The following is a 21,828-nucleotide window of genomic DNA, read 5'->3' on the forward strand; positions in this document are numbered from 1 at the left end:
TATTTATTTAGCTTGGTTCTATAGGATATCTCAATTATAGCCATATTCTAAGATTGTGTTTTGTGAAACAAGAAGATATTTAATAAATTTTGCAATATTTTAAATATTGATCTAATGTAAATGTATCACGATATCTGGAATTAAATACCTAATAATTGGAATTTATGAACAAACAAAAAAAAGTATACTTAATAATATAAACTTTAAATTATAGTCTTGGATACCTCTAATTTGTCAAACAAATTGTTATTGTTTGTGGAGATTCTCATTAGAATTAATTTCAATATACCCAGTTCCGAATGGTTAATGTGAATACATTTGCATTAGTATTTATGATCTTTCGGCTTAGAAATAAATATTGAGATCTATATACTAGGTGAGATATATAAATTTGACCATAAAAAGTTTGAAAAAGATGACCAGCATTTGAATATCACTAAAAATGACGGTTGCAATATATTTAAACAAAAATATACATATATCACCTATTCATTATTTCAAATAAAATTAAAAGAAACACAAAACGATTCTTTATAGATGACAAGGGCAAAATTCTACTAGGGAAGTCAGTACTTGATTATAACTTATTATAAAATATCTAATGAACTTGGTATACGGGGAGTATTTCATAGTTTAGAAAATACCGCAGTACTCAAAGGCGGATTAAGGTCTCTTTAAATTATACTTGTAACACAGTATACATGCTTAACATGGATGAAAACACCAAGTTTATGGCAAAAGAGAAATATTATATATTGTTGGAAAATAATGATTTAACTAAGGACTTTCAAATATATATTACTGGCAAAATGTCAAACATAGCAATTATACGTAACTCATCCAATATGTCAACTTATGAACAAAATGAGTGGCTTATAGGATATTGCAAGATAATTATGACGAAATTAATAAATAATACCGACAAGGTAAAACTAGAAGGATATCAATGTGAAGATATTTCGGAAGGTTCAAGTATAGGTTACTGTCTACTATTATTACCAAGAGATTTTGATTATAAAATTAGAGAATCACATGATTGGCTGAAATATAAATATATGAAGAATGTTATAATTATATATGTAGATGTATTGGATGATTTATTGAAAAGTAATGAAAACTTCCAGGAAAAGAGATCTTTATTTGAAGTACTGATACGCACTCATGAATTACCAGAATTTAAATATATAAAATTCATAATTATACATCAGTTTTCAAGATTTATTAATCAAAAATATATAGTAAACGATAATAAACCATTAATATCATCTATATTATATTCTTTACTTGAAAATATAGATGTATATAGTCAGATTAAATTTGTTATTATTGACTAGAAAAAATATATTTTTAATTGGGAATTTTGTGAAACTATTTCATTCTACTAATGTTCAATAATAATGGTAACATTTAAAAAAATTTATTCTTATTGAATAATTTGCAATATATTTTTAATTTATCATAAAAGAGAATACTAGTGAAATATTTCTAATGTTAACCTATTAAAGCCAATACTCCATTCCAAGTATATAAATAAGGATAATTATGAAACTATTAAAAAATTAAGTAATAAAGAATTACTTTAGAATTTTTAAGAAATAATTTTAATTTTATTATTTTTGCACACTTTCCAAATAATGGTAACTGAGAATAGTACTACTTTGAATTTTTGAACTGTTTTTGGAAGTACATAATCTATATTAAATTTAAAAAGATAGTATATTTTTAATATTGAAAGACTCATAATTGATAGTAAATCTATTAATAATATAATTAACTTCACATTCAATATTTAAAGATACCTTATCTACAAATAATATTATGGATTTAAATATATTAATGTACTATTTACACTTCTATAAATAAATCAAAGTATATAATACTAATAAAAGTAAGTCCAAAGTAGTAGCAATTGACTTGCAAATTTATATTGATTATTTCTTAATAATTTAATAAAATTCATTAGAATGAAGTTGTATGTTTCCAATTACTTTTATTATGGATAGAAATAAGTAATGATATAAAATAAAGTTACAATAAAATATTTTATAATAGATAAAAGTTTAAATTTTGTAATAGATATTAAAAAAAGTATAAATCACTATAATATTTAAGTTATTGTCGAAATTGCACCCTACACACGTGTGTTAGTTATCTGCACACAATGTAGTGTTACTCTAGAATAAAACTATCTCGAAAATATTGAGGCCGGATATAAATATTTTATAAATAAAGGTTATTAGAAGATAAAAAAGTAAATAAACTGAATCTAAACTCAGAATAAGCTCAAAAAAGATATAGAAGATTTAGGTGAAAACTAGCTTAATATACTAATGCCAATTTTATTTTAAAATATATAGTATATATTGTGAATATCTGGTTATTTTACTAAAATGGCATGTTTATGTAATTTTTTAAGTACAAAATTTAAGGCTTTTTTGTCTTATTTTTTACCAATGGTCTATGGTATAACATTATGTAGTGTAGCATGGTTAAAAGTAATGTCACCTATATTTATTGCTGTATGCTTAGCATTTGGTTCAGTTGATGTCATTACATCTATAGTCGGTATGATTGGAATATTATGCCCATCTGAATTAGCAATAAGATCAACATTTCCTTTATTAGCATTGGAAAATTTGGTAACATTCTTAATTGCGTTTGCATTGTTGATTGAAACCATTAAATATAAAGAGTATACTGAAGACTATATGATTCTGGATTTTAGTGTTGGACTTACTATTTCTTTTGTACTAATTATTAGTACATCACTCAGTTTTTTATGTATTTGGGCTATATCAGATTATCAAATCGATATTGAAGCACTTAACATGGTTAAAGAATGGAAGGAGGTAAACTTTAATAAATCATCTACAGTGGTAAATCAACCACTATTACCAAAGCAATCCCTTCCAATTAAACGTCCTATCAATTTAAATTCTCAAAGTAAGAATGAGGATGTTGAAAATTCAAATAATACAGTTATATCAATTTTAGGAAACAGTACAAATAACTAAACAAGATATCATTTAATAAACTACTGAAATGAAATTAAAAGAAATATTTAATACAAAAACAGATTAATAGTATAGTAACATGTATAATAAAAGGGTACAATAAGTATAAATTATTTTAAAATGACTTTCTTAAATAAATTATTAAGTATAATTATATTCACTAATAACACCTCTCATAAAATATTTACTGAATATTTACATCTATCCCATGGACATAGTGTATCATTCAGTTGTTTTTCACAAAATTGACATAGTGTATGACCACAAGGGTGTAATGAGATGATGTTAGTTAAAGGATATATTTCACAACAAATAGGACAAGTAAATGTTTTATCTTGATTACAGGGTATATCATTGTTATTATAATTTAGAGGGTTATTTTCAAATGAATCTGTTGGTATTGACTCAATTTTCAAAGATAATTGTTTACTTTTATATTTCGTAGACATATCACTAGGCATATTGCTTGTCATGCTATCAGTATAATTATTCTCTTTTAAATTACAATTAATATAAGTTGAATTATTTATATTTTTTATACAATTAGATGCCAGGATAGAATCAATTATTGATTTTGCATATAAACACTTCGAATAAGTATTTAGAGGATTATTATTATCAGTAATGATTGAATAGATTGCTTGTTCTACTTTATTCCTGTCACTAGAACTTAATCCAGATTGAAAGTTATCTTGGTCTTGTTTAATTATTGTATATCTCTTTTTCTTAAGCGTTTCTGTTTCTCTTAGAAACGGTATAGAAATAGGTGATGTTAATAGCTCCATTCCTTGAGATTTTGACTTCCCAGATTCGCTTAAAATATTAGTTGAAGAACTTTTTGATCTAATTTTTTCAAAGTTGGATAAATAATCTATATTATGGCTTATTAATACCAAATCCAATTCATTATTTATAGTATTTTTTATATTTGAGTTTTTTATTGTAGATGATGATGATGATGATGATGATGATAAATTTAATTCTACTTTATTATTATTGATTTCAGTTAAATTAGAAGAATTATTATGTATCTTGATATTTTCAGTTATTTCTGTCCCAATATATTTATATTCTTGTTTTTTGCACTTTATAAGTAATTTGTATAAATAGTTTGCTTGCTCTGAGCTATTAAAAGAAAAGTGTACAAAAGCTGTTTCTTTCTGTAGACCATATTCAGCCTTTATATTTATATATGATTCATCTGGTAAGATCTTAATATTAACATCTGTAATGAAATCAATGGGAAATAAGTAGGTATGATTTCCTCTGTTACTCAAAGTCGTTTTAGTAAGGAAATCTAATAATTGACCATTCCAATATAAACCATAAGCTTTTTTAGTATCTGTTAATTTGACCATTTCTAACTTCCCTTTACCTATATTATCACCACAAAATCCGAGGTCAATATCATGTACTTCATATATACTTCCAGTAAAATCAAAATGCTTATACAAATAATTTCCAAGAATAGACTTTACTTTGTCAGTAAAAGAAATCTCTTCCACAATCTTAGCCCCATAGATATTTAATTCTCCACTATTACCATTATCTTCATTAGAGACTTCAGCTAAATCTTCATAAAAGCTAACCCCAAATGAATTTGTACCTTCTATGTTTTCATCTAAATTTGAAATCTCGGCCAAATCACCATCTGATACTATATCTGTAAAACTTAACATCAGATATCTGATTTATTTTATTAATTACATTATTTTATTACCCCTATTATTTGGTAAAATATTTCAATTGTAACTAGAAAAAATGTGGGAAATTTTTTAAAAAATGACGTAGTAGCGCCATTTATATGCATGTATAATGCCGGTATTAGAAACATGCAAGCGAAATAATATATTGCGTTTGTTATAGGTTCTTAATAAGATATACTAGTACAAATTCTAAAGTTAAATTAGAATATTCTTAAAAAGCCTTAAAGTCTTGTGCCTTATAAAGTATGACAATTCTGTAATATATCTTAATTTACTATGAAAACAAATAATTAAGTTTCTTATAATCAATATTATGAATATGTGGCTTATATTACATTACAAAATAAACATTTCAAATATGTTTTACTATAAATATAATGAAGTTATTTAGAGTACTTTATATATATATACACATACTTTAAAGAATCGAAAGTATTGTAATTGAAGCTAATAAGGCGCTTCCGCATATAATCAGTGTAATAATGTAGTTAATAACAATCTTAGGGGCTGTCTTCAACCCCGGGGTACCTACATTACATATTTTTTTCTTATAATAAAGAGATAATATAGACATACTACATAAGTATAAAATAAATGTCAGATAAAAGTAGTGGGAACAGTATAATTGACGACTCTTTAGGTAATGCAGCAATTTTACCTAGAGCCGTTATAGATGGTAGTAAGCTAATACTACGCCTTAAAAAGGATGAGAAACTAAGCTATGAAGCTCCTACAAAAATTTTATTCTCTAATATAGCTTTGAAGGTTGAACACTCAGTGTGGTGGTTAACTGATGTTGTACTTTCAGAACCTAACAATTTGATTGTATTAGACTCAGCTGCGCCTGAAATGCGCTTTTTCCCTGTTCCTATGAGAAAATTTGGAATTCTATATACCAGAGAAGGTGTTGGGCATGTAATTACTGGTGATATAACGAGAGCCCGAATTAGTAGCCGATCAATCCCTTATAAAAATTGTAATAAATTTGAATATACCCCAAGACAAAGTCCCAATACAAGTGATGATATTGATGTTATTTACTTAAGGGGTGATGATAGTTTTATACGTTATACTTTACAACCTAATGAACATTTAGAACTTTCAGCAGGTGCAGTTATTGCATGGACTGCTGGTGTGACATTTACTTTTAAATCATTTTGTTGCTTAAAATTTGTTACTGCTGTTGTAGGCGATCCAACAAGTGTTTCTACTGTTTGGATTGCCTTCCATAGACCTAGAAGTTTCCATCAACATGGCTAGAACTATAAGTTATGCTAGTGTCTGTGTCATTAACACTTTTTTTAGTTTCCTTTTTTAATAATAAAGGATTGTTAATATGAATATAATAGTGTAAGTACATGGATAGAAAAAGAAAGTGCCTCACGTATTGAAAATATGTAGGTACCGATCATAATTTAATCCGGTATAAGCAATAGGCGGTAATAGTATTGTTTAGGACTTTCTAAAGATCTCAACAATTATAGAAGTAATAATAAATAATATTAGAGTAATGAAATAATTAGTCATAAATTAATATAAATATGCAAGAAGATAGTTCAGATATTAGTAGTAACTTATCAATAAAAAGTAATGAGACTATGAACATACCTACAAATTATACAACAGAATCTACAAATAGCAGTGATTCTGTTAGTATTTATTCAGAAATTGAGTATTTATCTGAAATAAACACTAAGGATAGAAATATATTGTCAACAATTAAATTTATATGGTCTGAAATAAGAAATTATTCTACAGAAGAAGATATAGATCAAAATATTGAAGATAATAGTGATGATTTAAATTATAAAGAATTTGAATCAGTAGATAATTTTTTTTCAAATAAAGATTTAAATAGAAAAGTAACATTTGATGATACCGATCCATTTGATGGTATGAAAATACCTAAAAATACTTTAGAGGAAGTAATACAAGTACCTAAAGGGATTGAAAATGCTATTCAATTATCTTTTTTCGTATGTTTGGATTCAATACTATATGATTTAACATTTTTATCAATTAATGCATTTATTTCTATTCTTAAGATATTACTTATACTTATTATAACACTATACAGATATATATTTGGTATATTTAAAATGAGAAGTCTTAGTTTTGATGAAAATACCTTAGGTAAATGTACAATTAAGCATAGGACTCATACGTGGGAATTTTCAACACCAAAACACAGAGAATCATGTTCAGTGATAGATGAACAAAATAGTGGTTTGGATAATTGCAACGTATCTAATAATATCAATTTCTCATCTAGAAATAATACTATATCAAATAGCTTAAATAACTGTGTTCTAACTGATAGAAAAATATCTTCCCAAAAATCCTTTTGTGGATCTCTTAATTGCACTAAAGAATCTGGAATTCCAAAATTAAATATAAGTTTATTTGGATATATAAAAGGTATTTTTTTAAAAGATACAAATAGCTTAAATAGTGAATTAAGTTTGGATAACTCCTTATCTTGTATGTCAATATCGAATCCTTCATGTATAAATTATTGGAGCATATCATATCCTTATTTAACACTATCACCAACTGAAATAACAGATATAGGACGATTTTTAGTCCTTATAGTTGATATTTTTTTATTTGGTATGATAGATATATCATATTTTTACCATTATATAAGAGGTCAAAGTCTCATGAAATTATATGTGATATTTAATATGCTAGAAGTATTAGAAAAATTATGGCGTTCACTTGGTAGAGATCTTGTTGATTCATATTTGGAAAGTATAATTATAATATTTTCTAGATATAGGCTAATATCACTACCTACTAGAGAAACAAAGGAAATAGTATCTCCCTTTTTATTATATATATCAGTTTTAGCTTATGTATTTATACATTGTTCAATTCATATGATTCGTGGTCTAGCTCTAAATATTTCAATAAACTCTTCTGAATATACAATGTTTCTAATTGTAATAACTAATAATTTCTCAGAAATCAAATCTACCGTATTTAAAACATACAATTCAGTCTCACTATTTTCTATTGTGGCAGCTGATGCAATTGAAAGATTTCAATTGTGCTGTGATGCATGTATAGTATTCATTAGAATGTATTCAGCTACTAGATTACAAACAAGTTTATTATCTACTTCTGTTACTGGATGGCTAATTATTGTATATATTGTAGAAGTTTTTATAGATTGGATTAAACATTCATTTCTTGTAAAATTTAATAAAATTAAAGCATCATGTTATAATGGATATGTAGAAACTATAGTTGGAGATCTGCTACTTGTAAGAGGCTCTAAAACTGCCCTCAATTTTATGAGAAATAGTACAAAAAATTCTGTTAACAATTCAAGTATACCAAATTTTAAATATAAAGATAATAAGGAATTACAAAATTTACACTCTAATTTAGATGATATAAAAGTGGATAACAATGTTTTGTTTAGTAATTTTGATAATGCAAATAAAAGCGTATCACATCAAGGTTCACTCGGTATATTTAAATCTAATACTATTGGGTTAGATGTTGATGTATCTTTAACTCAAAAGAATTATAACAAAGATGAAATAACATTTATTGCAAATGATTTAAGGAATATATATTCATTTCCATATATTCCAGCCAGACGTATTGGTTTTATGTCTTTACCAATGACAGTTTTATTTATATGTGTTATTCCATTTAAGCGTTTATATTCATCAGTTGGAATTGGTTTTATATTTACTTTTTGGCTTTTTTTGATATTGATTAAATGCCTCTCATCATTAACTCTTGTTTCATTTGCACGTAGTCGTATTGAAAGGTTACAAAATTGGAATACAGACTTCCATAAAATAAGTGGATTATAGTAATACTTGTGATATTTTATGTAATGATACTTATTTATATTTCATTTTTCATATGTAATTGAATATATTTCTAATAATACCTATTAGGACTTTGGAAATAATTAAAAATGTGCAATATATTGTAATATGAAATTAATATTTTTATATAAGATCTATATTCTAAAATATTTAGAATTTTGCTTTCACTTAAATTTACTATTAAATACTTATTTTTCCCTATCATATAAAAGTTTATATAAAATTAATAAACGAGTGTCATTAATATTAAGACACAACCTCGCAATATTTGTATGGTTTGTACCCAAAACATAGAAATTACCAATAGAAGGATTGGCAGTATTTGGTGGAACTACAACCTTATTAGTATTAATCAGGGGTAATTTTGAAGGAAAATATTCAGAAAAAGAAAATATCTTGGGACGTTCATCACTTGGTATAGAATATAATATAGATTGGAATAAATTATTAAGTTCCAATAAATATTTTTGGCTATGATGGGAAGAAAGTTGTAATGTAAACTGTGAAATAAAAGGTTTCATTATGTAGAGACTCCTATATCCAACATCAGATCCAAAGTGAGGAGTACCAAAAAAAAAAATTGCATAGGTTGATTTAATAATGTTTGGATGATTTAGAAGCATTAATTTAAGTAGTAAACCTCCCATTGAATGACATATAAAGATTATCTTTCTATTCTTATTTTTTCGAAAGGAATTATTAGACCCACTTTTAAGATTTCTCGAATTGCTTATATCTGCAATTCCTGACTCATTTTGTTCTAATATATTTGCCTTGCATAACTTTAGATATAGATTTTCTGATATATATTCTAAATTTTTATCTATTTTTTTACTAGAAAATGGTAGAGAAAACAAAGTAGAATTGAATAATTCAGTAGAGTAATCAAATGCTAAAATTCTAATTTTTGAGCTAAACGGATATCCTAATAGTAGCCTCGGCCATATACTATAATCTTCCAGAGACTTCAGTTTTTTAAAAATTGAATCATTATATAAATTTTTTTTTGAATTAGCAAATGTGGTATTTTTCTGAAGAATTTCTTTGAAAAAGTTAATATCTTGGTTGAAATCAGATTGTAATACTACTGGGGCCCTAAAAATTTCATTGTAATTTTCTGAATCTTCAATAGATTGGATTTTCCAAGACTTGAATGCACTTCCATTTAATCCATGAATAAAAATGATATTAAATCTATCTGAATCCAAACAAAAATGTTGTTCACTACAAGTATCAAATGGTTCCTTAATGTTAAGTAATCTTGGGATACTAAATAGAATTTTGTCATACTGTAGAGTTGTTTCAGGAATATTAAATGGATAAAGTCCATCTAATAAAAAACCAAGATAATCTTTCTCTTTATTATTGCACTGCCTTGAATAATTGACTTTGCATAAATTTCTTTCAAGTATACTTAGATTATGAATAGTCTTCAATATCTCAAAATAAAGTTTTACAGAGGGGAAATTATCTGAATTTTTTTGATTTGAAATAAGTTTATCATTAATTTTCTTAATTGCAACATCTAGATTTTTAGTCAAAGATTTAATTACATTTATATCGATATGATTTATTCGTCTTTTATTTTCTATATCTAATTCTGATCCCTGGGACTCATTAAAAATTATAGCTATCCCACTACTTTCTATATTATTCTTATTTGCTATAACTGGACATATATTTCCTGCTAAACTTATACAATATTCAAAAATATTCCAAAATTCCGTATATAATTGCTTTTTTTCAGTTATATCACTGCAATTCATAAATTTTAAGCAACTAGCAAGTAGGATATCACATATATGCAGAATACCAAAATATTTGTAAATATTTGCTTTAATTTCAAATTTATCCAATTCTAATAAAGTATTTCCAATTTCCTTTAAATCATTCTTGATAGTCTCAAAGTATTCTGTCATTTCTTTTTGAGTTTCATTTATATCAATAGATACTTTTTTTCTAGTACCAATAATCATTGACATTTTCTGGATCCAATAGCTTATCATCGATATCTGTAATTTAATATTTAGTTTTGAAATCAGAATTTTAATATTTTCCCACTTCACTTGTTTCTCTTCATTGTATATTAGAAATTTAATAAGTGCTATTATGCAGTTTTCATTTAGCTCTTCACCTATTAAAATTTGAATTAACTTATTTGATATATATTCAATTTCACTGTTATTTGATAATTTCACTAATTGATTTTTTCTTTGTGAACTATTCTCCAAATTTTCTCTTTCATCTATAGTACTAACATCTAAATATTTATCAGTAATATGATAGAATATTACTTGAATCAGATCTGCTATTTTATTGAAATTAAAGTTTTTTATCATATCTTTTAAACATGAAATATTATGTAAAACAATTAGACTCAAAATGATATCGCATTGATATAAAGGTTTAAATGAAATGTTTGTAGTATTGTATGAATTGTGATCTGTGTTGGAAACCTCCACTACCATATTTCTTTTATTACTATAATCCAGCTGAAATTTGTAAATTTTAGTATTTAATATATTAATAAGCTCATTTATTATATTATAATTATCTAAAAAATTACTATTATCACCTTTTATCTGGCTAATGATGCAAGTTATCTTTAAAACCATTTTACATAATGAGTTATACTCTTTTAGATAATGGCTTGTTACTATTGAAGAAGATATTGATAAAACTTTTTTTAAAGTTCTAATAATAAAAATACAATCATTATATGTAATAAATTCACAATTACTAATAAGCCAACCGTGTAATAACCTGAGTAGGATTGTATACATAAGAAAAAGTTTATTTTTATTCATTTCATTTGAATTATATTCCTCTATATAGCTAATCATAGTTTCCAAATTATTATTATTGTTCTCATTTTCCCATAGTTTATATATAATATATGAAAGAATTGAATCTTTGTATATATTACCATGTGATAACAAATAAATCATATCTATGATAGATTTTTGAAGTTTATAGTAAACCTCTCCGTAATTATAGTATAAAATTTGAGAATTAAGCAAAAATTCCACCAAGTGACTTAAGCTAGGTGAGTTACTTATAAAGTAATAAGTAAAATGATCTGAATCCAAAATAGAACTAGTGTATGGAATACTAAAACCTTCCAGCTGTTCAGTAACGAACCTCTTGTTATATCTTAAAATTGCTGCATAAAAATCCATTGAAATATCATATAATGGTAAAATAGCTAGTTTTCCATTATATTTATGTAATATTTCTATTAATTTGTTATTTTCTTCTTGTATATTCTCTTTACTATAGTTACTTACTATATATCTCCATAAATAGTCTATTACAGGATCATTTTTAGGAACTTTGTAATGAGCATTTTTATATTTTCCAAGTATATATGTGTTTGGTAATATAATTTTAAGAGATTGGATTTGATCTATTCTAGATTTCAAGTTTGTTAATGAATATTGTCTAGGTGGACTTGTATTTGAATAATAATCAAATTCTGAATACAAAAAAATATTGAGTAAATTAAAAGTTATCAAATAATTACCTATGACCCTTCTTGCCATATTTACTTTAGTATTTATATACTGAATTCATCCATTGTACTTTTGAAAAGTAAAACAAGAAACACATGTATAAAGAAAAATTCCCACAATATATACCGCTGGCGCCACTGTCTTTGTTAGACTAATTTTTGGAATTACTTTAAGGTTTATTTGATGAAATGAGCAAAAAAAATAAAAAGAAAGTAGTCGAAGATGAATCTGTAAATTGTGAAAAACATAAGAATAGAGCAGTAGAACATCTAGAAATTATTAAATGGCCATTTGAGCTAATAGTATTAAGGAGTCATGATATTAGCAGGCAAAATCTTTTGGAGTTAAGAATTTCAGAGATTACTGCAAAAAAATTGGGAATAGCCAATGGGACAATTTGTGTAATATCATATATCCAATATAAGACATGTGTAACTTTGCGTATTTTGGAACCTCAAGCTAAACTAGAACAGGATACTGCAATATTGGGAAATTTGGTCTTAAACAATCTTAATATCAAGGATGTCTCTGAAAATACAAAAATAAAATTAATACCACTAAAGAAATATACGTCAGATAAAAATATTTGCAATAGGATTAATTTAAAGTTTCATAGTATTACACAAAATGGAATTTATGAAACAAACGAGACAATACATTATAAATCCCCAGAATGGATAAAATCGAATGCAAATACTCAGAAACTAATTATGGCACGTTGCAGAGGTATTTGTATATTTGAAGGTAACTTAATTCCCATATTCATTGCTGGTGAGGTGATTTATTTTAATATATATAATTATGACAAAACAGAATCAGGAGTAATTAGAATAGGAACTCAGACAAAGATTGATCTTGATCTAGACAATTTTAAACAAGATGTAGAACTAAATAAGGACTTTATAGATAATTTAGATGATTCAAATACAATCTTAAATTTTGAAAATATAAATGTAGGTAATTCAGGTGATAAACTAGGATTTGCTAAAATTGGAGGTATGAATTACTTAAAGAATGATATTAAGAGATGTTTACTACAACCATTACGTTACTCACAAATTTATTCACTATTTGGGGTATCTCCTGTAAAAGGAATTTTGTTATATGGTCCTCCAGGTACAGGCAAAACTTTAATTGCTCGCTGTATAGCTGAAGAAGTTCAACTAATTCAAGAAGAACTAAAGAAGGATACAAACTTTAATATTCCTGTTGAAGTTCACTTTATAGTTTTAAATGGAAGCTCATTAATAGATGATAATGAAGAGTCTATATTAAATTCTTTACATAAAATTGAAGAAAATTCTAAAAGACAAGATAAAGATATTTATAGTATATTATTTATAGACGAAATTGATATGGTTTGTGCCAATAGAGAAAATTTTGAGCAGTTATATAGTAATAAAAATAAAAAAATTTTGTCATATCTACTAACTTTATTAGATGGATTTAATCAAGATAATAAAATTATTTTGATTGCATCTACAAATAAACCAAATGATATAGATCCAGCATTGAGACGAGCTGGAAGAATCGATCGCGAAATATCGGTTGAAGTACCAAATAGTGAAGAAAGGTTTGAAATACTTAAAGTTATACTTGAAAATATTCCAAATACCATAACAGATATGCAATTAAAAACAATTGTAGATATGACCCAAGCATTTGTAGGAGCAGATCTAAATACTTTAATAAAAGAATCAATAAATAGAGCTCTGAGTGAATATATTATTAAGGAGAAAGAAGTTATGACAAAATTAAGCTTTGAAGATATAATTGAGTGCGTAAAAGATATAAAACCTTCAGCTTTAAGGGAATTATCTATTGAGATACCGAAGACTTTGTGGAATGATATTGGGGGATATGAAGATGTTAAACAACAACTCAAAGAGTGTGTTGAATGGCCTGTAGTACATTTTAAATTATTTAATGCAATGAAAATAAAGCCACCAAGTGGTATTTTATTATATGGACCACCTGGATGTTCAAAAACATTAATGGCCAAAGCCGTTGCAACTGAAAGCAAGATGAATTTCATAAGTGTAAAAGGTCCGGAATTATTTTCTAAGTGGGTAGGTGAATCAGAAAAAGCTATAAGAGAAGTGTTTAGAAAGGCTAGACAAAATTCTCCTTGCGTTATATTTTTCGATGAGATAGATGCTCTTGGTACCAGTAGGGAAAATAGTAACTCTAGTGACAGTGTTTCAAGTCGTGTACTTTCTCAGATGTTAAATGAAATGGATGGGATAACTACTCATAAACAAATAATTATAATAGGAGCAACTAATCGTCCAGATTTGCTGGACTCAGCACTACTAAGACCAGGAAGGCTTGATAGATTGATTTATGTAGGATTACCAGATGAAATGGCAAGAATGAAAATTTTGGATATATACTTAAAGCATATATCTAGTTACCAATCATTCAATACAATCAGTGACAATGAATATGAATTGAATTTAGGAATTGACAAAAATTTTGATATAAAATCTAATTCTTTAGCTTCAATTGATGATATAACCCAGTCTATTGATGAATTACAACTATTAGATATAAAAAACAATTCTCCAGGAAATTATGATGAAATGATAAGGAAATTGGCAAAATTAACTGATGGATATAGTGGAGCTGAGATTTCATTGCTATGTCGAGAAGCAGCAATGCATGCAATCAGAAAAGTGCTAAACAGATCTGATAATTCGGATAGTAATATAGAAACAACAGATATTGATACACATATGATATTAAACATATCAATAACATGGAGTGATATTATTGAAGCAAAAAAAAAAGTTAAACCTCGCATTCCGAAATCATTAATTGAATTTTACATTAATTATTCCAAAAAAGTTATTAAATAGGTTGGATATTACCAAAGTAAATATAGATATTATATTTCTATAATCTTAGGATTATATAATTTAGAATATTAATAATTAATAACATTATACATATTAAATGAAGTTGTTATATTAATATTTCATCCCATCAATATTTCTAGTATAATTATATTTTAATATATTAATACAAACAGATGTTTAACATTTTGGTTAACCATAGAATCCATCTGAAACATACAATAAACGATTTCTTAACGAATTTCCATTACTTTGAATACTTTCATGAATATCATCTATATTCCCACCGTATTGCTCTAAATTAGTACATTCAAAGTAATCATCTTCTTGGTCTTCTTCGTCATCACTACTAGCATAACTTCCTTCAAAATTCCTTTCTGATGACATATTACTTTCTATATTACTTGTTAATAACAAATCTTCAATATTTTTTGATTGTTCACAGTCCACTGTTTCATTATTAGATTCCATTGTGACAGATCTGGTTCTTTTTATATTCATATTAAGATCTTGTTGAGAAAAGTACAAATAGTTATTGTCACAAGGTCGCTTAGAATATTTATTACTAGAATATTCATGAATATTTGTAACAAGAGTTTGTGATTTCTCTGAAATTTCCACTTTAGATGAAATTTCCGATTCTATTTTATTGTGTATTGTTGATGATCTAAGATTTGCAGAATTTCCGTGTAATTTGGGAGAAAAAACACTATTACTAGTTTCAAAATTTGCATAATAAGCTTCATTTAAATCATTCTTACTATTTGCATTATCACTATTATTTGCTACTTTTGCATTCTGATTATTATTACTCCCATGCTTCATATTTTGTAGAAATATATAATTTGGTTGTTGACTGCTATACAAGTCCTGCTCATTAGTTTGTTCCATATATTGATAAGGTATGAAGGGTTTTTTAGAGAGCTGTTCATTCTGGTAAATATGCTGGTTTACTTGTTTACTCTGTATCGTTTTAAATTTCAAGTTATCATTATTATTAGAATAATGTTGACTATTAACTGACTCTAAAGTATTATAAGACTGATTATTTTTTATTCCAGAATGCTGATTCTTAGATTTTGAACCTCTCCAAAAGGCCAGATAAGTATCTAAAGTTTCGACATAATTACCAAATCCACATTCAGATAATGCTTTAATAATATCATCACCACTTAGCACTTTTCTTTTATTTAAAGAGCATAATTCTCCAGCTTTGCTTGAAATACTTCCAATAAATTCCTTAGAAAAATGTTGCATCAACACCTTAGACTCTCTTGAAATCTTAGCACAGCTAGGTAGTGACACTCTCATCATTCGACCAATATTATTTATTGGTAGTGACAATTCAGAATCATCACAGCTTCCAGTTGTGTCTATATTATAATAATTCATATGAGGTGAGTTTATGTACTCATGAGACGGGTTCGGTTTATATAAGTAAGAAGGAATTTGAGCTGCTATTTCATTACTCATAATTCTAATTTATTATTAAACCTGTAATTTGCCTTTTATAATAGTAAAAATTTCCCAAGAAATATTAGAGTTACACCATTAAGGGGCAACAAAACAATAACCGCTAATAGCGGAGAGAACATATATTTCATATTTTGCCAATTGAAAAGTATACATTTCATTTAAATAACTTTGTACTAGTTATATTAATAAATTATCTAGATATTATCTTATTAATTTACAAATAATCCTTGGTAATACTAAGTTTATATTAAATAATCATTTATTTATTTTAAGAGAATATAATAACAACCGTACAAACTTTTCTTTTTCAAAAATGTCTCCAAGGAAATTTAGATATTTCTATCTATATCTTCTGTAGTCAGAATATACTGAATCCAGACATTTTAAAGTGATATAATCTGACGAAAATACTATAACTTCTAACATCTACACTATATCCATCTTTTTAGGATATCATTGTAGTTATTGAAAATATTTGTCCTTGAATTATAAATTCCAAAGATAGTCATATAACACTTATATTCCTACCATTAAAAAAAAAAAAAAAGTGGAAACTATCTTTAATTTTAGCTTTTAGATATTATACAGGTGAGCGCTACATACATGCAGAACATGCAAATCAGGACCTAAATGTTCTTTAATATGTACATATAATAAAAACAAATTATTTAAATTTTTTAAAATTAATCATAATGAGTAAAATTATTTACATTAGCCATGTATCTTTCGTAATCTTTTTTTAGTAGATTTGCTAATAGATTGACCAATCTTCAAATTTCTATGAATAAAGTTTGTATTTCGTGATCTTTTTACTTCAGAATGATCAGATTCAATATTTTCCTTATCTTCAACAAGGGAATCTTGAGTAAATGAGAGATCACTTTCATCACCATCTTGAATCTTCATTGGTTTAGACTTTTTTTTTTTTAGAGATTGATTAGATATAAAATTATTTAATTTCTTTACCTTATTTAATTTATGACCAAATTCAATACTTTCTAATTCAATTTTAGTAAGCTTTATTCCAGAAAGGAGTTGTTTTATCTCTTGATATATATTATTGTTTGTAGAGTCACCTTCTGTAATTTCATTAGTGCCTTTGCTTACTAAAGAAATAAAATATTCCCTTAGTAATGGATACTCCTCTATATGATAAGAAATAATACCCCATGAGTCTCTAATCTTTTTAATACATTTAGGCTTAGTCTGTATCTTCATTAGATTGAGAATTTCTACATAGAATTGAATAACTTTAGGATCTGAGTGTTTGGAAAGTCGTTGGAATATCTTTGGTAGAAGTATTGAACAGACTTGTTCTTTGTTTGATATAAAATGTAACAAGTAATGAAGTTGGTCCATTGTATTATTTTGTAGAGATTCACCCTCACAATTGCTATATTGAATTGCTAATTTGTTTAAAATACATGTAATATTAGTCCAAATAGCTGAATTAGTGATATCTCTTGCTAACTCTTCAAAAAATGATATTGCAATATCTTTAATATTTTGATTAGCATCACTTACACAACGTAAATAATTCCATATAAGAATTTCTTTTGGTTTCAATAATCCTAAATTTACCAAATAATTTATAATGCATAGTACATTGTAGCGTATTAAATCAAAAGATTTATCATTAAATGAGATATCGCTTAAAAGAGAAAATTGGAAATCAATCCATGGTTCAGTAATATTTGGATGTCTTACTAGAAGATCAGCAGTGCATAAAACCATATTTATTTGAGTAGAAGTCCTATACTTTGTAGATAATAAAGGGTTATCAGGTTGTAAATTTGCTTGATAATCAAGTATTAATTTGTTAACATTATTATGGGATAATTCATTTAAATCTTTAATATTTGACATTTCAATTGTGTGATTAACTAAATATGAAAATATTATTTGGATATTAGAAATTTGAGAGAGTGATGTAATTGAAGACGGATATATTGTAGAATTTGTTCTCTCGTACATCACATCACGAGAAGTATATATTTTTGAGGATAGTGCAGATAGTTTACAGATTGAAATAAGTCCACAATTGCGTAAATATTCTAATTGCCAACATGCTTGTTCTAAATTATTAGAGTTATCCTGCTTTAATAGTAAAATACTAGGATCTCTTATTGCAATATTAATAATTGGTATAAAATAAGATAATATATTTCCACAACCAAGTAATTTATTTTCTAATAAATTATAGATAAAATCTAGAAGTTCTTCTTCCTTTGTGATATTACCATATAGACTACTATTAGCATCTTCGATACTTTTTCCATCTTTAAACATATTTGATGATCTTTTTAAATATTTTCCTTCAAGGGAATACAAAGATTTCCAAAAACTATATAAAGCTTCTATATAATTTCCATGCCTTAAAGCAATATGACTAATGATTAATATAATATTAGATAATAATGCAACTGAGAATATAAAGCTATCACTTTGTGACGAATTATTGTAGAATAAGGTTACAATATATTTTATTAATGAGAATAATATCATATCAGGAGTACATATATATTGATGATCAGAATTACTTAATTTTTCAAAATCACTGGATAGTGATAAACGAATTGGATTTCCAAATACATTATAAATAGCATCAATTATATCAATAAATAATCCAGATAAACCAAACTGAGACATATTATCTATTGTAATATCAATAAATTTATTAAATATTTTACTTTCCATTTTTGCCACTGGAGACAAAAAAGAAAAACACTTTGCAATATATCTTATAATAGAATATTGTCTTATTTTACTTGAAATACATAATAAATTATAAAGTATTTGTGTTTCTTTATGAGAGAAATAATTTATAGTATATATTTCATTATTGATCTTAGTGCCTAATTTAACTTCAGCTTCTATTATTAGTATATACAGCTCCATTATAACTATAATATAATTAATATTCTTCGAATATGTTTTTTTATCAAAAGAGTTAGCTTCAAAATCCGAATTTTCATGTAAATAGTTGGAAATTTGAGATATTTGAATAATTAAAAGTTTCTTGAGAGATTCCATATTTATAGATTGGGAGTATTTTTTGATTATTGTATATTGCACCGAATCACTGAAGTGGTTACCAAATACCAATGATTGAAAGATAAGACCAATATTTGTAAAGTCTGTTTTATTAAAATTAAGTGAAATGCTAATGAGACGATTAACAGTTTTTGAATTAAGTTCAGGAACAAAAAAGTCGCTGTTTATCATAAAGTTTTCACCAGTTGAATTATCCAAATCATTTTGGTCAGTTAATATATCATTAATTTGACCATCAACATTATTGAAATTAGTTTTAATATTCACAATCTTAAAACTAGCAGATAAAAAACCTTGTATAGTAGCATTAAATATTTGAGGTGAATTCTTCCTCCATATACAATTAAGAGCAAATGGTAATAATTTCAAACCCTTATTAATATTAAGTGTGACTGCATCACAAATCCAAAGTATCGCAGATACAACATCAGAAGAATTTTTTGATTTTAATGCCTCAAATGAATTAAAATATAATGTCTTCTCTAATATAATCGAGACCTCCTTAGCATCAGTTAATAAAACTTTTGTCAATTCAAGTTGTGTTATATCATCATGTCTATTCTCCTGAGTACACTTTTCTTCATCATCATTAGTACTACTAGACCCTTTTAAAAAAGTCATTATGACACTGTTTAAATTAGAAGTAGTTTCTTTTTGAGAATTTTGTATCTTTTTTTCTATTTTTTCAAGTGAAGAGGAAATATTATCTTCATTCAATGGTATCTGATAATAACATAAAGTTGCTTTATTGGCTATTACTCTAATAAGACGAAATGCGGAGTTTCTAACATATGAAGACTCATCTAAAAGACGACCTTCTGTGTGTCTTAATAGTGGTAGAAACAATGAATATGGCAATATATCCAATATAACAAGTTTCATTAAACACTGTAGAGATTTGCTCCTACAATGTTGATTTACATCATATATTCTTTCCATGATAGTATCCAACATTTCTAGATATATTTGTCGATCTATCTTTTTAAAAGAGTCACTATGTATACCAATAATTGAATTAGTTATCCATATTATACAATTACACCTTAATTTATACAGAGGAAATATATCTAAAAATTTTCTTATCCTTGTAAGATTTTCTATAAAAATATAATATTGATTAATGGATAAACTTTCAAATAGCTGATAAATGGAATTCATTACATCTTCATCAAAAATAGATTGATTTGGCTCAATCTGCCGAAATTCTTCATAAAGAACATCAAGTATATACTTCATGAAATTTGAAACCCGCTGATTTTCTGTCAAACTCAGAACTGTTGATAGAATAGTTGAAAATTCTTTAAGTGTACTATATTTATCTAAATTAGAATAATTAGAGATACTAGAAAGTTTAGTTATTCCACCATACTTTATAGAGTTCACAATGATTTCATATACTATCAATTGATCCAAATTTTGGTTACTTTTTTCATGTCCATCTGTAGTATCATATTCTGGGAGATTATTTATTCCTATCTGGAGCATTACCTTCGAAATATTAATCCAAGTATTAATGTGTAGATTACTATGATCTTTGATAACTTTTTTCGCAATATCCTTCATTTTTATTATGCCAAAGCATTGGATTACCCTAATTGACGTAATACATATCCATTCAAGAAATACTATACTATTTTTTGATAATGTATTTGGAATATTAGATAATTTGTCAATAGTAATACTAGTTAGGTCTGATATAGATCTAAATAAAGTTAGCATGACTGAAGGGAGTGATAAAATATTATTGCGAGAACTTGTCATATGGTTCACTGAGTCTCCATCGCTTGAGTTATCTGAATCTGAAATTATCTCTTTTAATTTATTTTTCTTCTTCTTTTTCTTTTTGATTATAATGTCATCATTACTTGTATATAATTTAAGTGATAATTCTAATTCATCACAGTAATGAATTACTGTTATGTATGAACAAAACAGTACGAAATGTGAAAGATTTAGAATACTCTGGAATGTCTGATCGTTATATCCTTTATCTAGTACTGATCTAATTTGTTCAATAGATAAATGAATATAATCATTCAAAAATCTAGCTACTTGAATTTTTTCTTGAGAAGTAGCTATAGATGGCCACTGCAGACATATTTGTTGTATATTATTAATATAATGTGGTACTTCATCAGATTTACCAAATTCTAAAGCAGTTATTTTTAGAATATTGTCTAAAATTTCTGACCTATATTTTTCCAAAATGTTTAATAAAGTTACTGACTTCCCATCTTCTGAAATATATGTTAGATTACTAATCACAGAAACTTTCAGAGTATTCTCAGTAGTAAGTGCCTCACTATCTTTAGACGGGATATTAAAAGCATAGTAAGAGCCTGTATACATTAAAAATAATACTT

General features: G+C 26.1%; 9 protein-coding genes across 9 annotated transcripts; 5 read left to right on the forward strand and 4 right to left on the reverse strand.

Annotated features, from left to right (window-relative positions):
* Positions 1-710: 710 nt before the first annotated feature.
* cand_027770 (uncharacterized protein) lies at positions 711-1,334 on the forward strand (the record flags this gene model as incomplete). Its single annotated transcript, XM_067213005.1, has 1 exon — positions 711-1,334. One exon carries the CDS (start codon positions 711-713, stop codon positions 1,332-1,334), a length of 624 nt encoding a protein of 207 aa, XP_067068602.1.
* Positions 1,335-2,390: 1,056 nt separating this feature from the next.
* cand_027780 (uncharacterized protein) lies at positions 2,391-3,014 on the forward strand (the record flags this gene model as incomplete). The annotated part of the gene is made up of 1 exon (XM_067213006.1): positions 2,391-3,014. The coding sequence occupies one exon, from the start codon at positions 2,391-2,393 to the stop codon at positions 3,012-3,014; it is 624 nt and encodes a 207-aa protein (XP_067068603.1).
* Positions 3,015-3,187: 173 nt separating this feature from the next.
* cand_027790 (uncharacterized protein) lies at positions 3,188-4,693 on the reverse strand (the record flags this gene model as incomplete). The annotated part of the gene is made up of 1 exon (XM_067213007.1): positions 3,188-4,693. One exon carries the CDS (start codon positions 4,691-4,693, stop codon positions 3,188-3,190), a length of 1,506 nt encoding a protein of 501 aa, XP_067068604.1.
* A 621-nt stretch (positions 4,694-5,314) lies between these two features.
* Positions 5,315-5,980, forward strand: cand_027800 (uncharacterized protein; the record flags this gene model as incomplete). The annotated part of the gene is made up of 1 exon (XM_067213008.1): positions 5,315-5,980. The coding sequence occupies one exon, from the start codon at positions 5,315-5,317 to the stop codon at positions 5,978-5,980; it is 666 nt and encodes a 221-aa protein (XP_067068605.1).
* Positions 5,981-6,261: 281 nt separating this feature from the next.
* cand_027810 (uncharacterized protein) lies at positions 6,262-8,550 on the forward strand (the record flags this gene model as incomplete). Its single annotated transcript, XM_067213009.1, has 1 exon — positions 6,262-8,550. One exon carries the CDS (start codon positions 6,262-6,264, stop codon positions 8,548-8,550), a length of 2,289 nt encoding a protein of 762 aa, XP_067068606.1.
* A 206-nt stretch (positions 8,551-8,756) lies between these two features.
* Positions 8,757-12,110, reverse strand: cand_027820 (uncharacterized protein; the record flags this gene model as incomplete). The annotated part of the gene is made up of 1 exon (XM_067213010.1): positions 8,757-12,110. The coding sequence occupies one exon, from the start codon at positions 12,108-12,110 to the stop codon at positions 8,757-8,759; it is 3,354 nt and encodes a 1,117-aa protein (XP_067068607.1).
* Positions 12,111-12,268: 158 nt separating this feature from the next.
* On the forward strand, positions 12,269-14,938 carry cand_027830 (AAA family protein; the record flags this gene model as incomplete). Its single annotated transcript, XM_067213011.1, has 1 exon — positions 12,269-14,938. One exon carries the CDS (start codon positions 12,269-12,271, stop codon positions 14,936-14,938), a length of 2,670 nt encoding a protein of 889 aa, XP_067068608.1.
* Positions 14,939-15,127: 189 nt separating this feature from the next.
* cand_027840 (uncharacterized protein) lies at positions 15,128-16,408 on the reverse strand (the record flags this gene model as incomplete). The annotated part of the gene is made up of 1 exon (XM_067213012.1): positions 15,128-16,408. One exon carries the CDS (start codon positions 16,406-16,408, stop codon positions 15,128-15,130), a length of 1,281 nt encoding a protein of 426 aa, XP_067068609.1.
* Positions 16,409-17,122: 714 nt separating this feature from the next.
* Positions 17,123-21,814, reverse strand: cand_027850 (uncharacterized protein; the record flags this gene model as incomplete). The annotated part of the gene is made up of 1 exon (XM_067213013.1): positions 17,123-21,814. The coding sequence occupies one exon, from the start codon at positions 21,812-21,814 to the stop codon at positions 17,123-17,125; it is 4,692 nt and encodes a 1,563-aa protein (XP_067068610.1).
* Between the last annotated feature and the right edge of the window lie 14 nt (positions 21,815-21,828).

Source organism: Cryptosporidium andersoni (assembly GCF_001865355.1).
Source record: "Cryptosporidium andersoni isolate 30847 chromosome Unknown contig_48, whole genome shotgun sequence".
NCBI classification, from domain to species: Eukaryota; Apicomplexa; class Conoidasida; order Eucoccidiorida; family Cryptosporidiidae; genus Cryptosporidium; species Cryptosporidium andersoni.